Source organism: Rosa rugosa, chromosome 1 (genome assembly GCF_958449725.1).
Source record: "Rosa rugosa chromosome 1, drRosRugo1.1, whole genome shotgun sequence".
NCBI classification, from domain to species: Eukaryota; Viridiplantae; Streptophyta; class Magnoliopsida; order Rosales; family Rosaceae; genus Rosa; species Rosa rugosa.
In genome coordinates, this window is record NC_084820.1 from 45,771,551 (window position 1) to 45,789,854 (window position 18,304).

The window sequence follows — 18,304 nt, forward strand, 5'->3', positions numbered from 1 at the left end:
TTCAACTAGTTTGCCTGATCCGACGTTCCAAAATGGTCCAAGTTTGTATTCTCTTATTTTATTGATATATTTCTATGAGAGCTCATAGAATCAGACCTGATGATGTTGATGGTTGGAACATATGATAATACAACTTTACCCTTTAATTATTTCAGAATGGCACACTAACTAACGGAGCATACAACGGCATGTACTAATTTTGGGTCTGGATTACAACTTTATGTACCAAAATGATTTATTTAAAACATAATGTACCGAAGTTCGGAGTCACCCATTTATCGTGTACTGTTGTTAAAAATTTCTCAAACAAGAATATTGTGAAGTTTATCAGGATTGTTGCAATTCAATTTAATGAATTATAGTTTAACTTTAAAGCGCTTAAATTCGATCATATTAATTATAGTTTGTACAACCCAACCGTTCAATTATAACTCTAAGGAGGACAACCCAAAACAAAAAAAAATGCTCTATCCAAAACCTAGCCGCCGGGGCTATGGTGTTCTAATCTAGCGATCGACTCTGATCTCCGCCCTAAGTGGAGACTTGTTCTCCTACCTCTGCGGTTTTACACCCGCCCTCCAGCATCGTCCTTTTCCGGCGATCACTCGTGAAATGCATTGCGCTCTAGGCATTACCTAATCGTTTTCTCAAGGGCGCGACGATGAGGACAGAGGGATGGATCTGGTTGAGAGCAGTGATAGGAATGCTTGGTTTCCTGGCTTCCGGATTTGACCACAGAAGGGAAGACTCAAACCTCTTGTTACTCGTGAATTTTTTTCGAAATCTCCATGGTCTTGGCATGGGGGTTTGGCCGGAGTTGTGTGGGCTGAGATGGCAGGTGAGGTGTGTTACAAAACTGCATTATGGAGCTGTTTGGGACCGTTTCTAGGTCCGATCAGGTCTGGGGCAGGGCATGAAGTGGATCGGGGTGGGATTTGCCGGTCAAGAGGGACGCGGGGGTGCAGAGCAAGCTTTGGCGCGGATCTGCAGTGTTCTCCACCGCACAGTGGCAGTGGGTCTGATTGGGATTGTTGCGGAGCCGATGGAAGCAGAAACGCAGGTGGAAGTTGGCGTGGAAGCTGTCGGTAAGCAGTCGACGGCGGCGGTATTGGTGGTGACCAGATTAGTTGGTAGGCCCAACTCTAATCGGGTGCCCAAACCAATTATGAGGCCCAATTGGGTGGCCAAAACAATTATGAGGCCCAAACCAATTATGAGGCCCAATTGGGTGCCCAAACCAATTCTGAGGCCCAATGGAGTGTTCAAAGTTTTTAAGAATGTTGCTTGGATTTGGGCCCATTCGTGGACCAAAATGATGGGCTCTAGTTCTCTAGGGTATCGTATTTGGCATCCCAGCGGCTTGATCCAACAAACTACGGCTATGTTTGGTGGTACTTGCGAATCTTCTGGAGAAGTACTGAAGGAGGATTCAAGCTATTCTGTAATGGCAGAGCATGACATGTCAAATGAGTGGACCTATCTCTACGTACCACAGTGGGTACTACCACATCTTCTTGTTCTGACTGTAGATGGCAGCGGAATGGTATGTAATGGTTACTCTGGCCTTAGGCTAACACAAATTTCTAGTAATTTGATAACACTTCACGAATGCTATCTGGAGGTGTTACGATATGCTTGTAATCAACTCTATTTGAGTTTCTATTTATAAAGTTATTTCCTTGATTCAAAAAAAAATTAATTATAGTTTGTACTAGGCTAGGGGTTTGACAATCCAATTTAAGTTTTAAACCATGCTCCGATAAAATTTGACCAATTAAACACACTTTTATTTGTGTCACAGGGTTATCAGACACTTTTTTTACAGGGTGAAATTGCCACCCTTATATGTTTTACTAAATCACATACTCATAGTAAAAACAACTACATAATCGAGTATCTTCATTTTTTTTAATACATAATATTCATTATAAGTAGACATAATATTCTTGTTTGAAGGGTTTATGTTCTTCTCCAAAAAAATCTTTTTTTTTTTTTTTCTAAAACATACATTAAAGAAAACGAGCCGAGAGTCCAGAGATTCGACCGAAATAAGATCCAAAGCAACAAAAGTTTTATTTTAGGGTTTATCATGCAAACAAACCGTGTGAACTACTCTGTTTGATAGACTTGTCATGCAAAACAAACAGCAGGAGTTAAATTAATCATTATATAAGGTGTGTTAATTAGCTTCAATTCCTCTTCCTCATCAAGCTTTGTCTTCTGCACGGTTCTAGTTACATAAAACACATATGATGACAGTAATTACCTTTTGGTTTCCTTCTCTTTTCTCTTCATTGTGTAATCACTTGGAGAACCATACTACCACTCTTGCAATTTGTACTCCAAAATAAGATCTTTCAAGTGGATAATCGTTTAGGGTTTTGTTCCCTTTTTTCTCTCCGCAACCTTGAGAGTCAGTGGCGCTAATCCCTGCCCGCTATGGGCGCTTTTGCCCGGAGTTCGTCTCCGATCTGAGGCTCCGTGCCTCTCTTTTCCGTTTTTCGGCTTTTTCCTTATGTTGCTTGTCTTCCTTTTTCATCTCCCTCTCAGTCTGTTCCTCATGACCCAAATCCTTTTCTTTCCAGATCTGTTCTTCTTCCTCTCAAACCCGTTGATGTCATCGTGGGTCGCTCTCCGTGGCGGCTCTTATCCCTTTCCTTCTGCCATAGCCTGTAAATATGCTCCTAGGAGCCTGGTTTGAAACGGGGTTGTCCCGTTAGTGCATCGGGGGATGCTACAAGGAACTGAACGCCCTTTGGGTGCCTGTCCCTTTGATCCATGTTTGGATCTCACCACCCTCTCCCTTCAACTGGCTTTTCTGGTTGATAATTTGGCAGAAGAAGTTCTCTGTTTCGGAGATGGTTTGAGTCCTGGATTTCATGCCTTTGTATCTTGATTGCAGTTGTTTGGGTGCTTGATTGGAGCTTTTCTGGTGTCGGATCGTCCAGGTGCAGCAAGCTTCACTCTTCCTCCTCTCCGGTTTAGGCCAGATTGCGAGTCTGACTTCGTTCTCGACGGCATCGCCGCTGTGAAGGACAGTCTTCGGCCTTCTGTTGGGCCTTTTGTTTGCTGCTCTGTTGTTGTATCCCTGGGCTTGCCTGATTTAAGCCCATTTGTATTTTGGTTTTCTTGTTTCTAGGCCCAACGTGTTGGGTCTGTTTGTTAGTTTCGTTGTGTTGTACTTCGTTCTGTTGGTTTAATATATTTCTCTCTTTGCCAAAAAAAAAAAAAAAATCTTTCAAGATTGTGAATACCAAAAGAATGGCAGAACAAATTGCAAGAACTGGTAATATGGTTCTCCACGTAGTTGCTAGCTAACTAGTTAAAACTTGATCTGCAAGTCGTGATAAATTAATATTATTCAGGATTTATTCTATGAGAAGCTTTTTTATTCTTTACTTCCAGTCTTCCAGGGTCTTGGAAGACCTCAAAATAGATATTTTTCAGTAGATCTAAATCAGCCACTTGACCCTGTATATTAATATTTGGCCGTAATATCCGCACTTCCAACAAGTTCCACAAGAGGATAGGTCAACTGAAAATCTATATAAATACTCTATTCTTTAAAGTGTTAGAATGGTAACCAAGATTATGAGGATTGTTGTACCCACTCACAGTTGTATTAGGATGTGACACTACTCCAATTTAAGCTTTGACCCACAAAATTTCACCGACGTGTTTAGGTTATCACACTTGTAAGTCTTATATGTAATTTGTGAAGCTTTGACTAATTACTTAACAATATATTTTGACGAATTAAACATATAAACTCATAACCAATTAAGAAAAAAATCACTAAACCAGATTACTAGCTTGCGCAAAGAGAGCCACAAGACTAGCACTTACTAATGTTTAGGTTTAGAGGTGTCTAACAGTGGCGCAGAGAGGAGGTGATCCTGGTGGTCGACGATCACGTGTGGAATATTTTTATTGAAAAATGAAATTCACATTTTTAAAGATAAAATTAATATACCAAAAAATGAAACATTGAGTTTAATTAGATTGTAAAATAGGAAGTATAAATTTCATTTACTGTTTTAGAGAAACGGGAATTGAGAGAAAATTGCTGTGTCTTCTCATTGATAATAGGAGCATCTTTATATAGAGGATTACAATGCATAGAGTCTGAATCATACAATGAAAGGTAATCATACATTGAATAGGAATCTCTAGATTCTTCTAATTAAATCCTATTACCACTAGGTCAAGTAACCTAGAGTTTGGGCCAGACACAAAATAGGGATTTACTTGAACACTCCCCCTTGTGTCGCCCAAACGCTGTGCTTCTCTCGTTGCCTCGCTAAAAACCTTGTCAAGTAACAAAAACCCAGTGGGACAAAAATAACCTCGGTCGAAGGGGAAAAAGAGCATAACACACCCTTCACGTTTCGAGATGAACACGTAGACATCTCCCCCTGATGTCTGTGCCTCCCCCTGATGACTATGATCATGGGAGTTCAGATAATCTTCGCAAGCCAATTCTTGCCACATGTTTCTCGAACGTGGATTTGGGCAATGACATAGTAAATAAGTCTGGCACATTGTCCTCAGATCGAACCTGGTTCACTTTGATCTTGATGAGCTTCTGTTGTTGCTGATTATAGAAGAACTTAGGCGATATGTGTTTGGTGTTGTCGCCTTTGATGTAGGCTTGCTTCATTTGTTCAATGCAAGCAGCATTATCCTTATAAATGCTAGTGGGCTCATCTGTGGTAGACTTCAGACCACAATTACTTCGAACATGCGTCACTATGGATCGGAGCCATATACATTCACGAACTGCTTCGTGAAGAGCAATAATCTCTGCATGATTCGAAGAGGTAGCGACTAAGGTCTGCTTTGTAGACCTCCAAGATATCGCGGTCTTTCCTATGGTAAATACATAGTCAGTTTGGGAGCGACCTTTGTGTGGGTTAGAGAGGTGCCCAGCATCAGCAAAACCTTCCAAAGCACTTATATCGTTTTGGGATGGGGAGAGGGACCACAGTCCACCATGTGTGGCGTCCCTGGCACTTGATGGGTCCGAATCCATTGTCTCTCTGTAGGGATAGAACAAGTCCATATCAATCGTACCACTTAGGTATCGAAAGATATCTTTAACACCAGTCCAATGTCGTCGTGTTGGCGCAGAGCTATATCTAGCTAGCAAGTTCAGCAAATGAGATGTCTGGTCTTATGCATTGTGCTAAGTACAATAATGCGCCTATTGCACTTAGGTAGGGCACTTTTGCCTGTAGCACTTCTTCATCGTCATCTTTTGGACGAAATTGATCCTTCTTTGGATCAAGACTACGGACGACCATTGGGGTGCTTGAAGGCTTAATTTTGTCAGTGTTGAAACGCCTAAGCATCTTTTGGGTATAAGCTGATTGATGAATCAGGATACCATCTCTACGGTGCTCAAGTTCTAAACCGAGGCAAAACCGTGTTCTCCCAAGATCTTTCATCTCAAACTCGGATTTCAAGTGTTCAGCGGTTTCCCTTAACTCTTTAAGGGTGCCAAATATGTTCATGTCATCGACATAAACCGCTACTATTGCAAATCCGGAACTTGTCCTTTTAATGAACACACATGGGCATAGTTCATTGTTGCCATATCCCTTACCAATCAAGTAGTCACTTAGACGGTTATACCACATCCATCCGGATTGTTTCAATCCATATAGTGAGCTTTTCAATCTTATAGCAAACGCGCTCCGTGGTTTAGAGCCACTTGATTTGGGTAACTGAAGTCCGTCTGGAACCTTCATGTATATCTCTGTATCTAGATCCCCATATAGATACGCAGTAACCACGTCCATAAGCTGCATGTTCAGTTTTTCGGAAACTACTAAACTGACAAGGTAGCGGAATGTAGTAACGTCCATTACGGGAGAATAAGTCTCCTCGTAGTCGATTCCAGGGCGTTGTGAGAAGCCTTGCGCCACAAGGCGAGCTTTGTACCTTACAATCTCGTTTCTCTCATTACACTTTCTAACGAATACCCATTTATGACCAACTGGTTTGGTGTTGGGTAGTATTAGCACAACTGGCCCAAATACCTTTCTCTTCGCTAGAGAATCAAGTTCTGCCTGGATCGCATCTTTCCATTATGGCCAATCAGCTCTACGTTGGCATTCATCAACGGAGCGTGGTTCGATGTTATCGGTCTCAATAATCTCACGCGCTACTGAATACGCGAATACGTCATCAATGATAATGGAGTTTCTTTCCCACGTCCCATGTACACTAGTGTAATTTACAGAGATCTCTACGTTCTCAATGATAGGTTCTGACATTGAGGCGTCCCCCAAAGATGTCTCTTGGACATAACCTGTTAATGCTCAGAATACCGCCATATGATGTCGGCTTCCGATAACGTGGACAGGGGTCCAATCTTCTGATATGTATATAGTTCGTGAAATCCCGCTAATCTGTCAAGAGAAATACAACGGCGTCAAGAGGGGAGACCGCGGTTGGCGGTCTTCGCTCCTCCGATGCTAAAGTTAAACGATGTACTTGTATTGACAAATGTAGCGGTAAATAGCTATTGAATGCGTAGTTAATGAAGAGAGAGAAGTTGACCTTTTATAGGTGACATAGTGAGTTACCTCAGTCTTGTTTTCGATGTGGGAATGACACACCTCAGTTTGCTGAGTTTTGGTCCTTTCCGCAGAGACAACTTTGGGTGGCGCGTGTCGGCGCGTCATGTCATGTTTCGGCCTAGAGTTGGCTTGCCGGTGGAGGTTGTCTTGCTGTGTGTCCAGGGGTTAAATTTTTGAAGTCACTCCGACAAGGTGACATGGTCAAGTCTAAGTGCTGATTATGGCCGGCAAGTGCTATGTATGTACATAACCATAATCCGGAACATTCTCATGGGACGGATTTTGAGTATCGATGATCAAAGGATTTGTTTGTGCCTCATTCACTTTCTTTCTAGGGCGAGTATTCTTCGAACCAATCGGTCTACCGCGCTTCCTTGCGGGACCTGCGACCATAGACGCCACATCACTGCCATTATGGGCAGTGGCTCCATCTCCTGGTGTCACGGGAGTGGTGTTACGTCCAGTATTTGGGACGTCAATCCTTGCAGGCACGTTTGCAGTAGGTATATGTGATCTAGTCACTTTAGCAACATCAGAAAACGCATCAGGCAGAGTGTCTGCTACGTTCTGGAGCTCGATTATTCTTCGCACTTCAAGTTCGGATTGTGCGGTACGGGGATCGAGATGAGACATAGTGGGACAGACCACGACAATTGATGTCGTTCCTGTTGAACATCTGTGTTTTTATCTCCCCCTAACGACGAGAAGACTGTCTCATCAAAGTGACAATCCGCAAATCTAGCGGTAAAGAGATCGCATGTCAAGGGTTCAAGGTAGCGGACGATAGTTGGAGATTCATATCCAACGTAGATGCCCATTCATCTTTGTGGACCCATTTTAGTATGCTGTGGTGGCGTAATAGGCACATAAATGGCACACCCAAAAATGCGTAAGTGCGAGATATCAGGCTCGTACCCAGTCACTAGCTGTAACGCAGAGTAAGGTTGGGTGGCAGTGGGTCGTAGACGAATTAGCGTCGCTACGTGCAGTATTGCATATCCCCAAGCAGAAACAGGGAGATTCGTGCGCATAACCAATGTCCGGGCTATCATCTGTAGTTGTTTGATAGTGGCTTCCGCGAGACCATTTTGGGTATGAACATGGAAAACTGGATGCTCTACATCAATCCCCAGTGACATGCAATAGTCATCGAACATTTTCGATGTAAACTCCCCAGCATTATCAAGTCGAATTGACTTAATTGGGTGGTCTGGGTAGTGAGCCCGTAGACGGATAATCTAGGCTAGGAGTTTAGCATAAGCAACATTTCGAGTGGACAACAGTGCGACATGTGACTAGCATGTCGACGCATCAACCAATACCATAAAGTATTTAAAAGGTCCGCATGATGGTTGAATTGGTCCACAGATATCCCCATGGATTCTCTGTAAGAACGGAATGAGTATTTTAGGATCCTTTGCGTAGGATGGTCTCGGTCCTAATTTCCAGTAGGAACAAGCTTTGCAAAATGAGAAGAGGCCTTAGAAGCAACCAATGAGGATTTTGGTTGGGCCTGAGCATCTGTAGCGCTATTAGAAGCAAAATGTGTGACTACATCACCCATCATGGCGTTGGAACCATGGAAAGTGGCATCCATGGCGTCTTGGCCATGGGGAGAAGTATTCATGGCGTCATGTCCATGATTGGCGCCATTTATGGCATCGTCACAGGGGACTTGGGCGGCCCTAGGGCGGCTTAGGACAGCTGCAGCGCCAGAAGCAGCGGTGGCAGCTGTCGTACTAAGTCCAGGAATCAATTTTCAATTCTTGCTTCGTCTCACTCTAAAGAATGGATGTCCGTGTGAAGTTTTCAGTATACAGATCATCATGTCACGACCAGGATGTCCTAGTCGGTCATGCCAAAGCCAGTATGTGTCAGAATCCAAGAGATCTTCTCTTATCACATTATTGGATTCAATTGGTCGAATTGTAGTGACATAAAGTCCACTAGATTGACACATAAGCTTCTCTAAGATGCGCTTCCATCCGCAATCATTAGAGGTAATGCAAATGAACTCTTTTTCATTCTCAGTATGCGTTTCCGCATGGAATACGTTGGTTCTTATATCTTTAAAGCTCAATAAGGTCTGATTTACCTTAGGAGCGTAGAGAGCTTTTGTGACTTTAATCAAGGTGCCATTTGGCAATAGGAATTGAGCCATTTCATGTCCTTGAACTAATTTTGATGGCCCAGCCATCGTAGTCATAGAGGAATATGTAGGCAACATCTCCAAGAATAATTGCCTATGGCGGAGAGTGGTGTGCGTAGTCGCACTATCCGCAAGACATTGCAGTTCTCCAGAATCCATTCCTAAAAGAAAAAGCTCGTAATTAAAAGGGAGTCATAAAGAAAATAACTCAACTTTTATTAATAAGCCAACGGGATTACATCATTGTCTCTTTCACTAGAGAAAATCTAATCCAAAAAACTAGCTAATGCAAAACAATGGTAGTCGTCTAACTTCTTTCGGTAATTCCAATGCAAATGTGACCAGGTGAGTAGAGAGATGTCGGTGGAGCAAGGCTCACTTAAGTACCACTAATCTCAAAACCTTCATAGACATCACATTTTTATTGAGTACGCCTACTTTGAAGAAAGACTAAACCATTGGCATCTACTACAAAAATAATATGGCAATTGCTTACATCTCTGGGAAAATAAAAGGACTTAATCAAAATCGCCAGTTTCTTGGCCCTTGAAGTCGTCCACCCTAAGAGCGAGATCGTCCTCTTGATCTTCTTGCTCCATGTAGTGTGCCTCTCTTGCTTCACGATACGCCTTGTATGTGTCTGCAACATTCTGGGATACTCTACATGCTTTGACCCAATGTCCGGTTGATCCACATCGAAGACAAACATCATTATGGTTAGGCTCCCTTGATCGAGGCGCCTTTGGGGCGCGATTTGGATGACCATTGCTCTTGGTGACGTCACCACCATGGTCGGAGGCTCCGCCTCTCTCTCTCTTCACACGTTGACCTCCACGGTTCCGTGCACGCCTCTCTTGGCTGTTTCCTTCCTCTTTGGGGCAAGTATATGGACCAGAACGTCCAGAATTGTCCTTTTTCTTAGGGTTTTGCTCCTTACGTCCTCCTTTGGGGGCGCGACTATAGTTAGACTCCGGAATAGACTTGGTTCCCACGGGTCTAGCATTATAGTCCTTCAGAAGGATATTGTCGTGCTTCTCAGCTACGTTCATGGCACCAATAAGCTCATGAAACCATGTGATACGTCCTACATTCACATCAATCCGATAATTCTTAGAAATCATCAGTGCAGAGACGGGGAAGGGAGAGAGTCTTCTCGATCAACATCGTATCAGTTATGGTTTTGCCACAAAACTCCATCAAAGACTTGATACGAAGGGCTTCCGAGTTATAATCAAGTACAGACTTGAAGTCACAAAAGCGGAGGCTATGCCATCTCACTTCTAAATCCGGAAGTAGGGAGTCACGAACGTTGCCAAATCACTACTCAAGTTCCACCAATAGTTTTCTGGGGTTTTCCTCGTTGAGGTATTCACTTTGGAGCGCGTCATTCATGTGCCTTGTCATGAGAATGATGGCTTTGGCTTCATTTGCCTCTCTCGTAGCTCTATTTGCTTCAAAAGCAACAGCTTGTTGAGGACTAAGCACGTCCTGACTTGGCTCTTGGATGGTTTCCAGAAGTCCATCAGCCTTAAGATGTTAGCGCACATCACGGACCCACCTATGGTATCCTGCGCCTGTTGTCTCCAGTGGAACAAAGTTCAACTTGTTCAGGTTGCTCATCCTGAAAAACAACACAAGATTAGGGTTAGTTTCGGAGCAGAAAAAAGGCTACCACGAAAAACTATAAAATTTCTGAGCGTAGTCGCTTCCAAGAAATTAGGGATTTCTGAGCGTAGTCGCTTCCAAGAAAATCCTATTCCAAGAGGGGTTTGGATTAGATCGAAACAACGATGTATGTGGTCGATCGTTTTCTTCTCAACAAACTCTAAGTTTGGAGGACTCTACAAGCTCTAAGCTTGGAGTGGGCACGAACCCCCACAGTTCTGCTTTTGGTCTCCCCTATGAAGAAGAAAGGGGGGGGGGTAGAAGAAGGGAGGTTGCAAGTCCCCGATAAAAAAAAAAAAAAAATTGAATAAAAAAAAAACTCTAAAAAAAAGGGAACTTTTAGCAAAAAAAAAACCTCGAAATAGGTCACTGGAAAATTTGGCCTGAAAAAAGTCGCCGGAGGTCGCCGGAGCTGACGTGGCACCGGCTGCTGACGTGGCAGTCTGATGCTGACGTGGGTGCTGACGCGGATGCTGACGTGGATCAGGCTCTGAGCTGACGTCAGTGGGCTTCAGGCCTGTTGTGCTTCTGGGTCATGGGCTGCTGCTTAGCTTCTGGGCCTAGGGCTTCCTTCTGGATTGGGCTCGGTGGTGAAGATGCAAAAATCTGGCAGATGCAGACCGGCTAGGAACATCAGAGGATCTACTGGCCGGTTCAGGGTTTTTACGGCCGGTTCCGGGAGACTTTTGGTCGATTCTCGGATTCTGGGTAGGGCTACAGCTTCTGACAGAATATGGTGGTGAAAAATGGATGGGAAGAATGCGAACCAGGCAGGGGATTTACGGATTCTTCTTGGGGCCGGTTCAGTCACTTCCAACGGCCGGTTCAGGTTGATTTCGGCCTGTTCTGGGGGTGGCGCCGTCGGTTCTGAGTTCCTGGAGTCTGTGGCTTCAAGGTGGGCGGCGGAGGTTTCTGGGATTTGAGGGTTACGAATTTAGGGTTTCAGGGTTAGGGCTTCATGCTGATAACGTGCTTTAGAGAAACGGGAATTGAGAGAAAATTGATGTGTCTTCTCATTGATAATAGGGGCCTCTTTATATAGAGGATTACAATGTATAGAGTCTGAACCATACAAGGAAAGGTAATCATACATTGAATAGGAATCTCTAGATTCTTCTAATTAAACCTTATTACCACTAGGTCAAGTAACCTAGAGTTTGGGCCAGACACAAAATAGGGATTTACTTGAACATTTACCTTTTTATTTTATTTGTTTAATTATTAAAAAGAGAGTAAATAAAAAATTATAAAATAAAATATTAAATATATATGAGGATTGGATACACCAAGAGATCTTTAGTTCAAATAATTGAATCCTTAAAATATTATCAAGTTTCATTTGTCTTGTTGTTGGTTAATGGTGACATATATCAAAGGTGAGCTTGCAATATCACATTAATGCACACATTGTCAATTTCTATGTATATATAAACCCTAAGCCACTACATTGAATTCTTAATAATATTTTATTTTGGTCCAAAATTCTTAATCATATTCACATTTCCCTTTCAAGGAAAAAATAACATTCACTGTTATATGTGATAAGATAAACAAATAAAGAACAAACAAATGTACATGCAATTTTGCTTTTGATTTGTATAAGTTGTGAAAGTCATCGCCATAATAGTAATTTCAAACTTATTAAAGAACTATTCATTTTTTAAACGGTTCGTTGAATCCTTAATTATATTACTCTTTGGTTTTCACGAATCTAGATATTTTACAGGGCAATTCTTGATTTTGCCTCTTCGTCTTTACGTCATTGTGTCACTTTTATCTGATCATGACAAATGAATAATTGCACACCTGAAGAAATGGAATTATTATGTAATAGTAATAAAAATGTAATAGTAATTTCAAACTTACTATAAGAATTATTAATTTTTGGTAAGGCTATGTGTTTGTGTCCCAGACTGCAAACTCAATATGTCTTGTCTGACCTAGCGAGGAGGTAAGTCGTTGTAAAATGGTTGTAACCTCTTAGTGGTAAGATGAAATCTAGTGTCGCTGGAGTTAATTCTAGTCGACAGCATAGTGGGAAAACAAGTTTAATTGTTCTATGGCTTTGTATGAGTTTTATCTTTCCAGTATGTCACCGTTGTGAAACAAATGGAGTTGCCCAGATATCTGATATGTCAACCCTTGCTAGTTGATGCATGTTTGAATACATAGAATTAGTGGGAGCTCTTGTTATTATTCAGGATGTTCCTTTATTACTAATTGTTCGAGGTTTAGGCTTTACATCCCCCCCTTTTTGTATTCAGCAGTTTCATTAATGAAGGCTTGAGGGCAGTTGCACCAGCCCTTATTTCAAAAAAAAAAAAATTAATCAGTCTTAATTAGATTATCCTTCAATTTTCACAAATCTAGATATTGCTCTTGATTTTGCCTCTTCATCTTTGGTATTCAGTCCACGTCAATGTCTCACTTTTATTTGATCATGACAAATGAAAAATTGTACACGTGAAGAAATGGAATTATTATGTTTTTTTCTCTTTCACTTTTTTGCCATCTCCAATCATCAATTGAATTGATCTTTACCACATTCTATTCTTTTTTCTTTTGGTAACTCATTCTCTTCTTTGAGCACTCTAAGCTTTATTGTTATGGTGACAATAACTCCAATTTTAAGTAAAAGAGTCGGATAATCTCAAACGCATAAAAATTATCATATCAAAATTTCAACCCAACACAACAAAATTTAACCGTGAGTTGTTTTTTTCACCCAACATTTGTAAATTAGACTATGGCCCAGTTCGGGATTGAGTCCTAAACTGTTTTTGGGATCAAAACTGCTTTTGGGTCTATTGTAGGCTGTTTGGTAAAATCCTAGATATCAGCTTTTGGTCACTCTAGCTTCTTCCAACAGCGGAAATTGAGAAGCTACATTTCGTAGCTTTTGAAAACAGCTTCTGCGGGAAGAATGAAAAACACGGAGAAATTAATGAATTGCCTCGCCTCTATTACTGATCGACTTCTCCTCCTCCTTCTTTTGCTGTCGCTGAAAAAATTTGAGCAGCATCATTCATCCTTATCAGAAAATTGAGAGAACTTCCACTTCTGATCACCTTTTGAAGAGCATTCAACCTCATTTCAGGCACAAATACAGTACAACAATATAAAGCCAAAGCCTTTTTCTTTCTTTATTTGGTTTGTGAAAGCTTACAAATTTGAAATTTCCCATGAATCCGAGTTTACCCAGAAAAACAAGCCCAGACACAGTTTGAGAAATGCATGATTTCTTCTTCATGATCCTCTACAGGTTGTTGCTGGTGGGTGGAGGAATATTTGGGTATTTCAAAAAGTGGAACACAACTTCTCTGTTTGAAGGTCTAGGCATTGGATTGGTTCTCACTGTTGCTAGCAATCTCAGTCTCCAAGCCTTTCATAAGACTTGCTCTAATTCTTGAAACAGGTAACTTTATTCTTTACATGGTTTGATTGAAACTCAGATGCGATAGTGATGAATTGACTGAATCTATAAGAAAGAATGATAAATCTTGATCTGGGTCTTTGTTGCTTGAGAGAATTATTATAGTTTGAAATTTCATGCATCATCTGTTAGCTTAGCAGTGCTATTATTAATTGAGAACTTAGTTACTGAGAGCAACTCCAACAGCTTCTCTATAATTTCTGTATTATAGGGAAGCAAAAGTCAAAGCTTTAGCCTCTGTTTCTGCTCCAACTCCAATAGATTCCCTATTTTACAACAATCTCTAAAATCCCCATATTCTTCCTTAAAATTTTAGAGTTTGCTGTAAATATAGGGAATTTGGTTTTCTCTTTCCTCACTTTCCCTAAAATAGAGATAGTTATAGGGAATCTGTTGGAGCAAAATAGGCTTATTTTTCCCTAAAGTAGAGAAAAATAAAAATATAGGGAATCTGTTGGAGTTGCTCTGAGAAGTTTCACAATATTGGTTGAGTTTAGTTTCCAGATTCTTGGCTCTCTTTTGTGTGATTTTTGCTTTGACAAATCCTCTGGTTTGTTGTTTTCTTTAAGCCCTATATGCATAGTACATCTTTCAGGGATTTTAAGTTTGAACCCCTTACACCCCTTTTCTTTAAATAGTTTTTTTACATATATAGATCATACTCAATTCCTATTATTGTCTAATTATAGGATGCTTGCAATTTTTCTGGCGTTGAGGGCATAGAGAGTTTTGTTACTCTAGAAGTTACAAGGTGATGCATTTATGTGATCATGACATGAAAGAGAAGCTCTCCATGATTTGAGTTGTGAGGATCCTATCTCCAAGATCCAATTTGTTAACCAGCAACAACTTCGAGGCTGTGTTTTAGTGCAAAACTCAAAGAAAAGGCAATGGAACTCATTCTTTGAATCTGTTACGTTAGGCAACCTTCATTTTTGAAGGTCTTCCTCAGCTAGATAGATTTTCTTGAATAATTTATCTTTTCATGATGCTGTTAATTGAGAACTTGGGGGGATTCTAATCAAGCAAGTTTTATTTTTTTTCTTATGAGACTATGGTTTTCCCATTTGTATCATACAAGCTTCTTAATGAGATTCCTCTCCATTAGAAGTACTTTTAGTATTCCTCTCAATTAGAATTAGATTCAATTTACCAAACACCTTCAAACTACTTTTCATTCTCACAGCACTTTTGAAAAACAGTTTACCAAACACTCGCTGCTTCTTCTCACAGCAAAACTAAAAGCACTTCTGGCCACAGCACAGCAATCCCAAACTGAGCCATATCTAGTGGCGTGAGCACAAGCGAGAGTCTTGATTAGCCACAAAGTGATTTAGAGCAAGTTCACATGTTGGGTCACCAGGTCACCTACTATTCACTGTTTTTTATTGTATTTTCACCCTCTGGGTCACTGGCATAGTGTATTTCGTGCTCTGGGTCACCCTGGATCACTTTTTGGGTCACCATGGTGACCTGCATAGTGTATTTCGTGCCCTGGGTCACGGACACAGTGTATTACGTGACCCAGAGAATGAAAATATACACTAAAAAGCAGTGAATAGTATGTGATCTGATAACCCAACGGGTGAACTTGCTCTTAGGTCATGCATATGTAATAATCGTTCCTCAAATTACTGAGTGATGATTGACCGGTTAAAATAGTACATGTAATTAATCATCCTTAATTAGTAGCTCATTTAGTAATAATTGAATGATTACATGACGATATGGCTACTAGAGCTGCGTACATGTTATGTTCTGGACCTTTGAGATTCTTCTGTAGTTGTACAGAGGTACTAAGGTAGGTATTGCAAGCCACAGATGAGGCCCAGCGAGGTAAGTGAAGTGACACCATCACTTGTTCCTTTCGACCCAAACCCCATTTATATATGAATGAATGAATTAGCAATCAGCAACTGTATCATCTAACTGACAGCACTAGAGGCCAAAGAGTTTAGGCCATTTACCCGAAGCCACGGGCAATCCACCAACTCCAATCAATTTATGCACGTCCCGATTCTCAACTCGCAACTCGCTCCGGTTTAACACAGTCCGAATAATTATTGTGTTGTCCGAAATTATAGTATACATTTCTGACCGTTGTTAGTGTTTGTGATCCTCTACCAATACATTAATACCACCAATTAAAATGTCAATATAACACAACGTAAACCAATAAAATTGTTACAGATTATTTTTGAAAAAAAAAATTACATATTATCATGTATCTGTAGACTGAAACTATCTTATAATTTCTCCGAAAAATCAATGGAGTCATAATAAGTATCATTCGGGCCGGCGTAGCTATCTGTCCCAGATTCGTGATACTATCCCATGGTCCATACCAAAAATTATAGTATTGCCCCATTCGTCCATGCCCATAAACCACACCATATGATATTAATGCACATGCATATTAATTATATATCCTTATGTTATATATATCACACACATATACTAGACAAAGCTAACTCCGAGTTCACACCCTGTCTCTCTCAAATCAAAACCCACCATATATCTCCCTTTCGACGCTGAAATTTCTTCATAACGTTCATATTTCACCACTCCTTCATTTTCACAAAACTCAAAATACCCAAAACCACACAGAGAGAGCTCTTCATCTATCCATTTGACAGAGCCAAAGCACAGCAAGAAGATGAAGGAAGGGCTCGTGGAACCTGCCTTCGTATTCGAGGAAGAAACCTACCTCACCGTTTCCAAAACCTCCCTCTTCTTCGCCGGCGACGGCTTCTCCGTCTACGATCGCAACGCTCAACTCGTCTTCCGAGTCGACTCGTACGGCCCCGACCCCCACGACAGGACCGAGCTCGTCCTCATGGACGCCACCGGCCGCTGCCTTCTCACCGTCCGTCGAAAGGTACCCCGTACCCCTAAAACCCTCACCGAGTCGACTCACCGGGTCTGCTCGGCGATTCGTGAAAATTTTCTTCTTGCATGCCGAGCATTTACTGTTTCACTTTTCCCACTTTTTTTTGGGTGCATTATTTGATACTTTTCGATTCGAGTAATGAGTGTGTTAATCAACTTTCGATTTCATAACTCAGTGAGTTAAGTCTAATAAATATGAATGAATCCCTACAGAGGCCGAGTCTGCATCACCGGTGGGAAGGGTATGTCGGGGAGAGGATGGAGGGCCAGAAGCCAATCTTCAGCGTCCGCCGCTCGTCCATAATCGGACGGTCGAGCGTGACCGTGGAAGTCTTCCGGGAGTCACCGGAGGAGTACCAGATCGAAGGGTCGTTCGCGCAGCGCTGCTGCACGATCTTCAACGCTGAGAAGGAACCGGTTGCTGAGATCCGACGCAAAGTGGATGCTTCCACCCAAGTGGTGCTTGGGAAGGACGTCTTCTCTCTCGCACTCAGGCCTGGATTCGATGCAGCTTTTTCCATGGGACTGGTGCTCGTGCTTGACCAGATCAACGGCGATGGGTTTGTGGAGGAGGAGGTGGAGATGGACCTGACCGCAGAGGAATAGTGTGAGTTGGATTGGGTGGACTGAAACGTACAGCTGAATATTTGGAGTGTTTAGCGGGGAGGGAACCTCTTGTCTTGGTTGTAGATCTTTCTTTGTATTTTTCTTGCACTTGCTAATTAAAAACGAGATTATGTAAAATTTTATTCCTTCGTATCTCACTCAAAAATAATTAATAATAATTAACAACATGATGTTACTTTGCACCTGATGCTCTTGACATCTCTTTGTCTTCTACAAACGCAGAATATTAGGTTTTTGCCTGAATTCTAGCCGTTTCGATGTCGATTCGGTCTTTAGATGTGGTTTCTTGTCATTTTTTTTCCGTTAATGGCCTCCATGGGAGCTCTGGCTCAAAAACCTTCCTATCCGGCCTCCATGGCAGGGTTGACCTTGTGCCTTCGTTTTCTCTCCCCATCATGGTAGTCGGCCCTCAGCTGATCGAGTTAGTTTAAGTTGTGCAGCTAGAAGGGGAAAAAAAATTAGGTGAGCTAATTTTTGTGCTAATTAAGGTATAACTGTATCATTTGTCCTTGAAAACAACTGATCGAATTGTTGCTGGGGTAGAGGTTTGCCCAGATTCTTCTATGTGAAAGGTCCTTGACAGTGGGGTTCTTGCTGTCTTTTGTTTTGGTTTGGCCATGCGTTATTGCTATGTTGTTGTCTCCTTTTTTTTTTTTTCTTTTTTAATAAAAATGTTAATAAACACATGATAATATCACATTTGAAAATGTACGACAAAGTAAGCACTAATGTATTAATGTCATAAGACAAAGTGATACTAAGAGTTTAATTGTGAGTCAAATACATAGCATTTCATATACAAAATAAGCACTAATGTATTAATGTCATGAGATAAAGTGATACTAAGAGTTGTCTCCTCATACTGTCACTAATTGATAGATGATATTTCTTAGGTAGTGAATTTTTTTTATTTTAACTAGCTCATTCGTGTGAATATAGTTAGAGTCACGGACGATG

General features: G+C 41.4%; 1 protein-coding gene across 1 annotated transcript; it reads left to right on the plus strand.

The window, feature by feature from the left end:
• Nucleotides 1-16,298: 16,298 nt before the first annotated feature.
• LOC133738740 (protein LURP-one-related 12-like) lies at nt 16,299-17,529 on the plus strand. Its single transcript, XM_062166333.1, has 2 exons — nt 16,299-16,709; nt 16,934-17,529. Exons 1-2 carry the CDS (start codon nt 16,488-16,490, stop codon nt 17,324-17,326), a joined length of 615 nt encoding a protein of 204 aa, XP_062022317.1. The 5' UTR covers nt 16,299-16,487; the 3' UTR covers nt 17,327-17,529.
• The last annotated feature ends 775 nt before the right edge of the window (nt 17,530-18,304 follow it).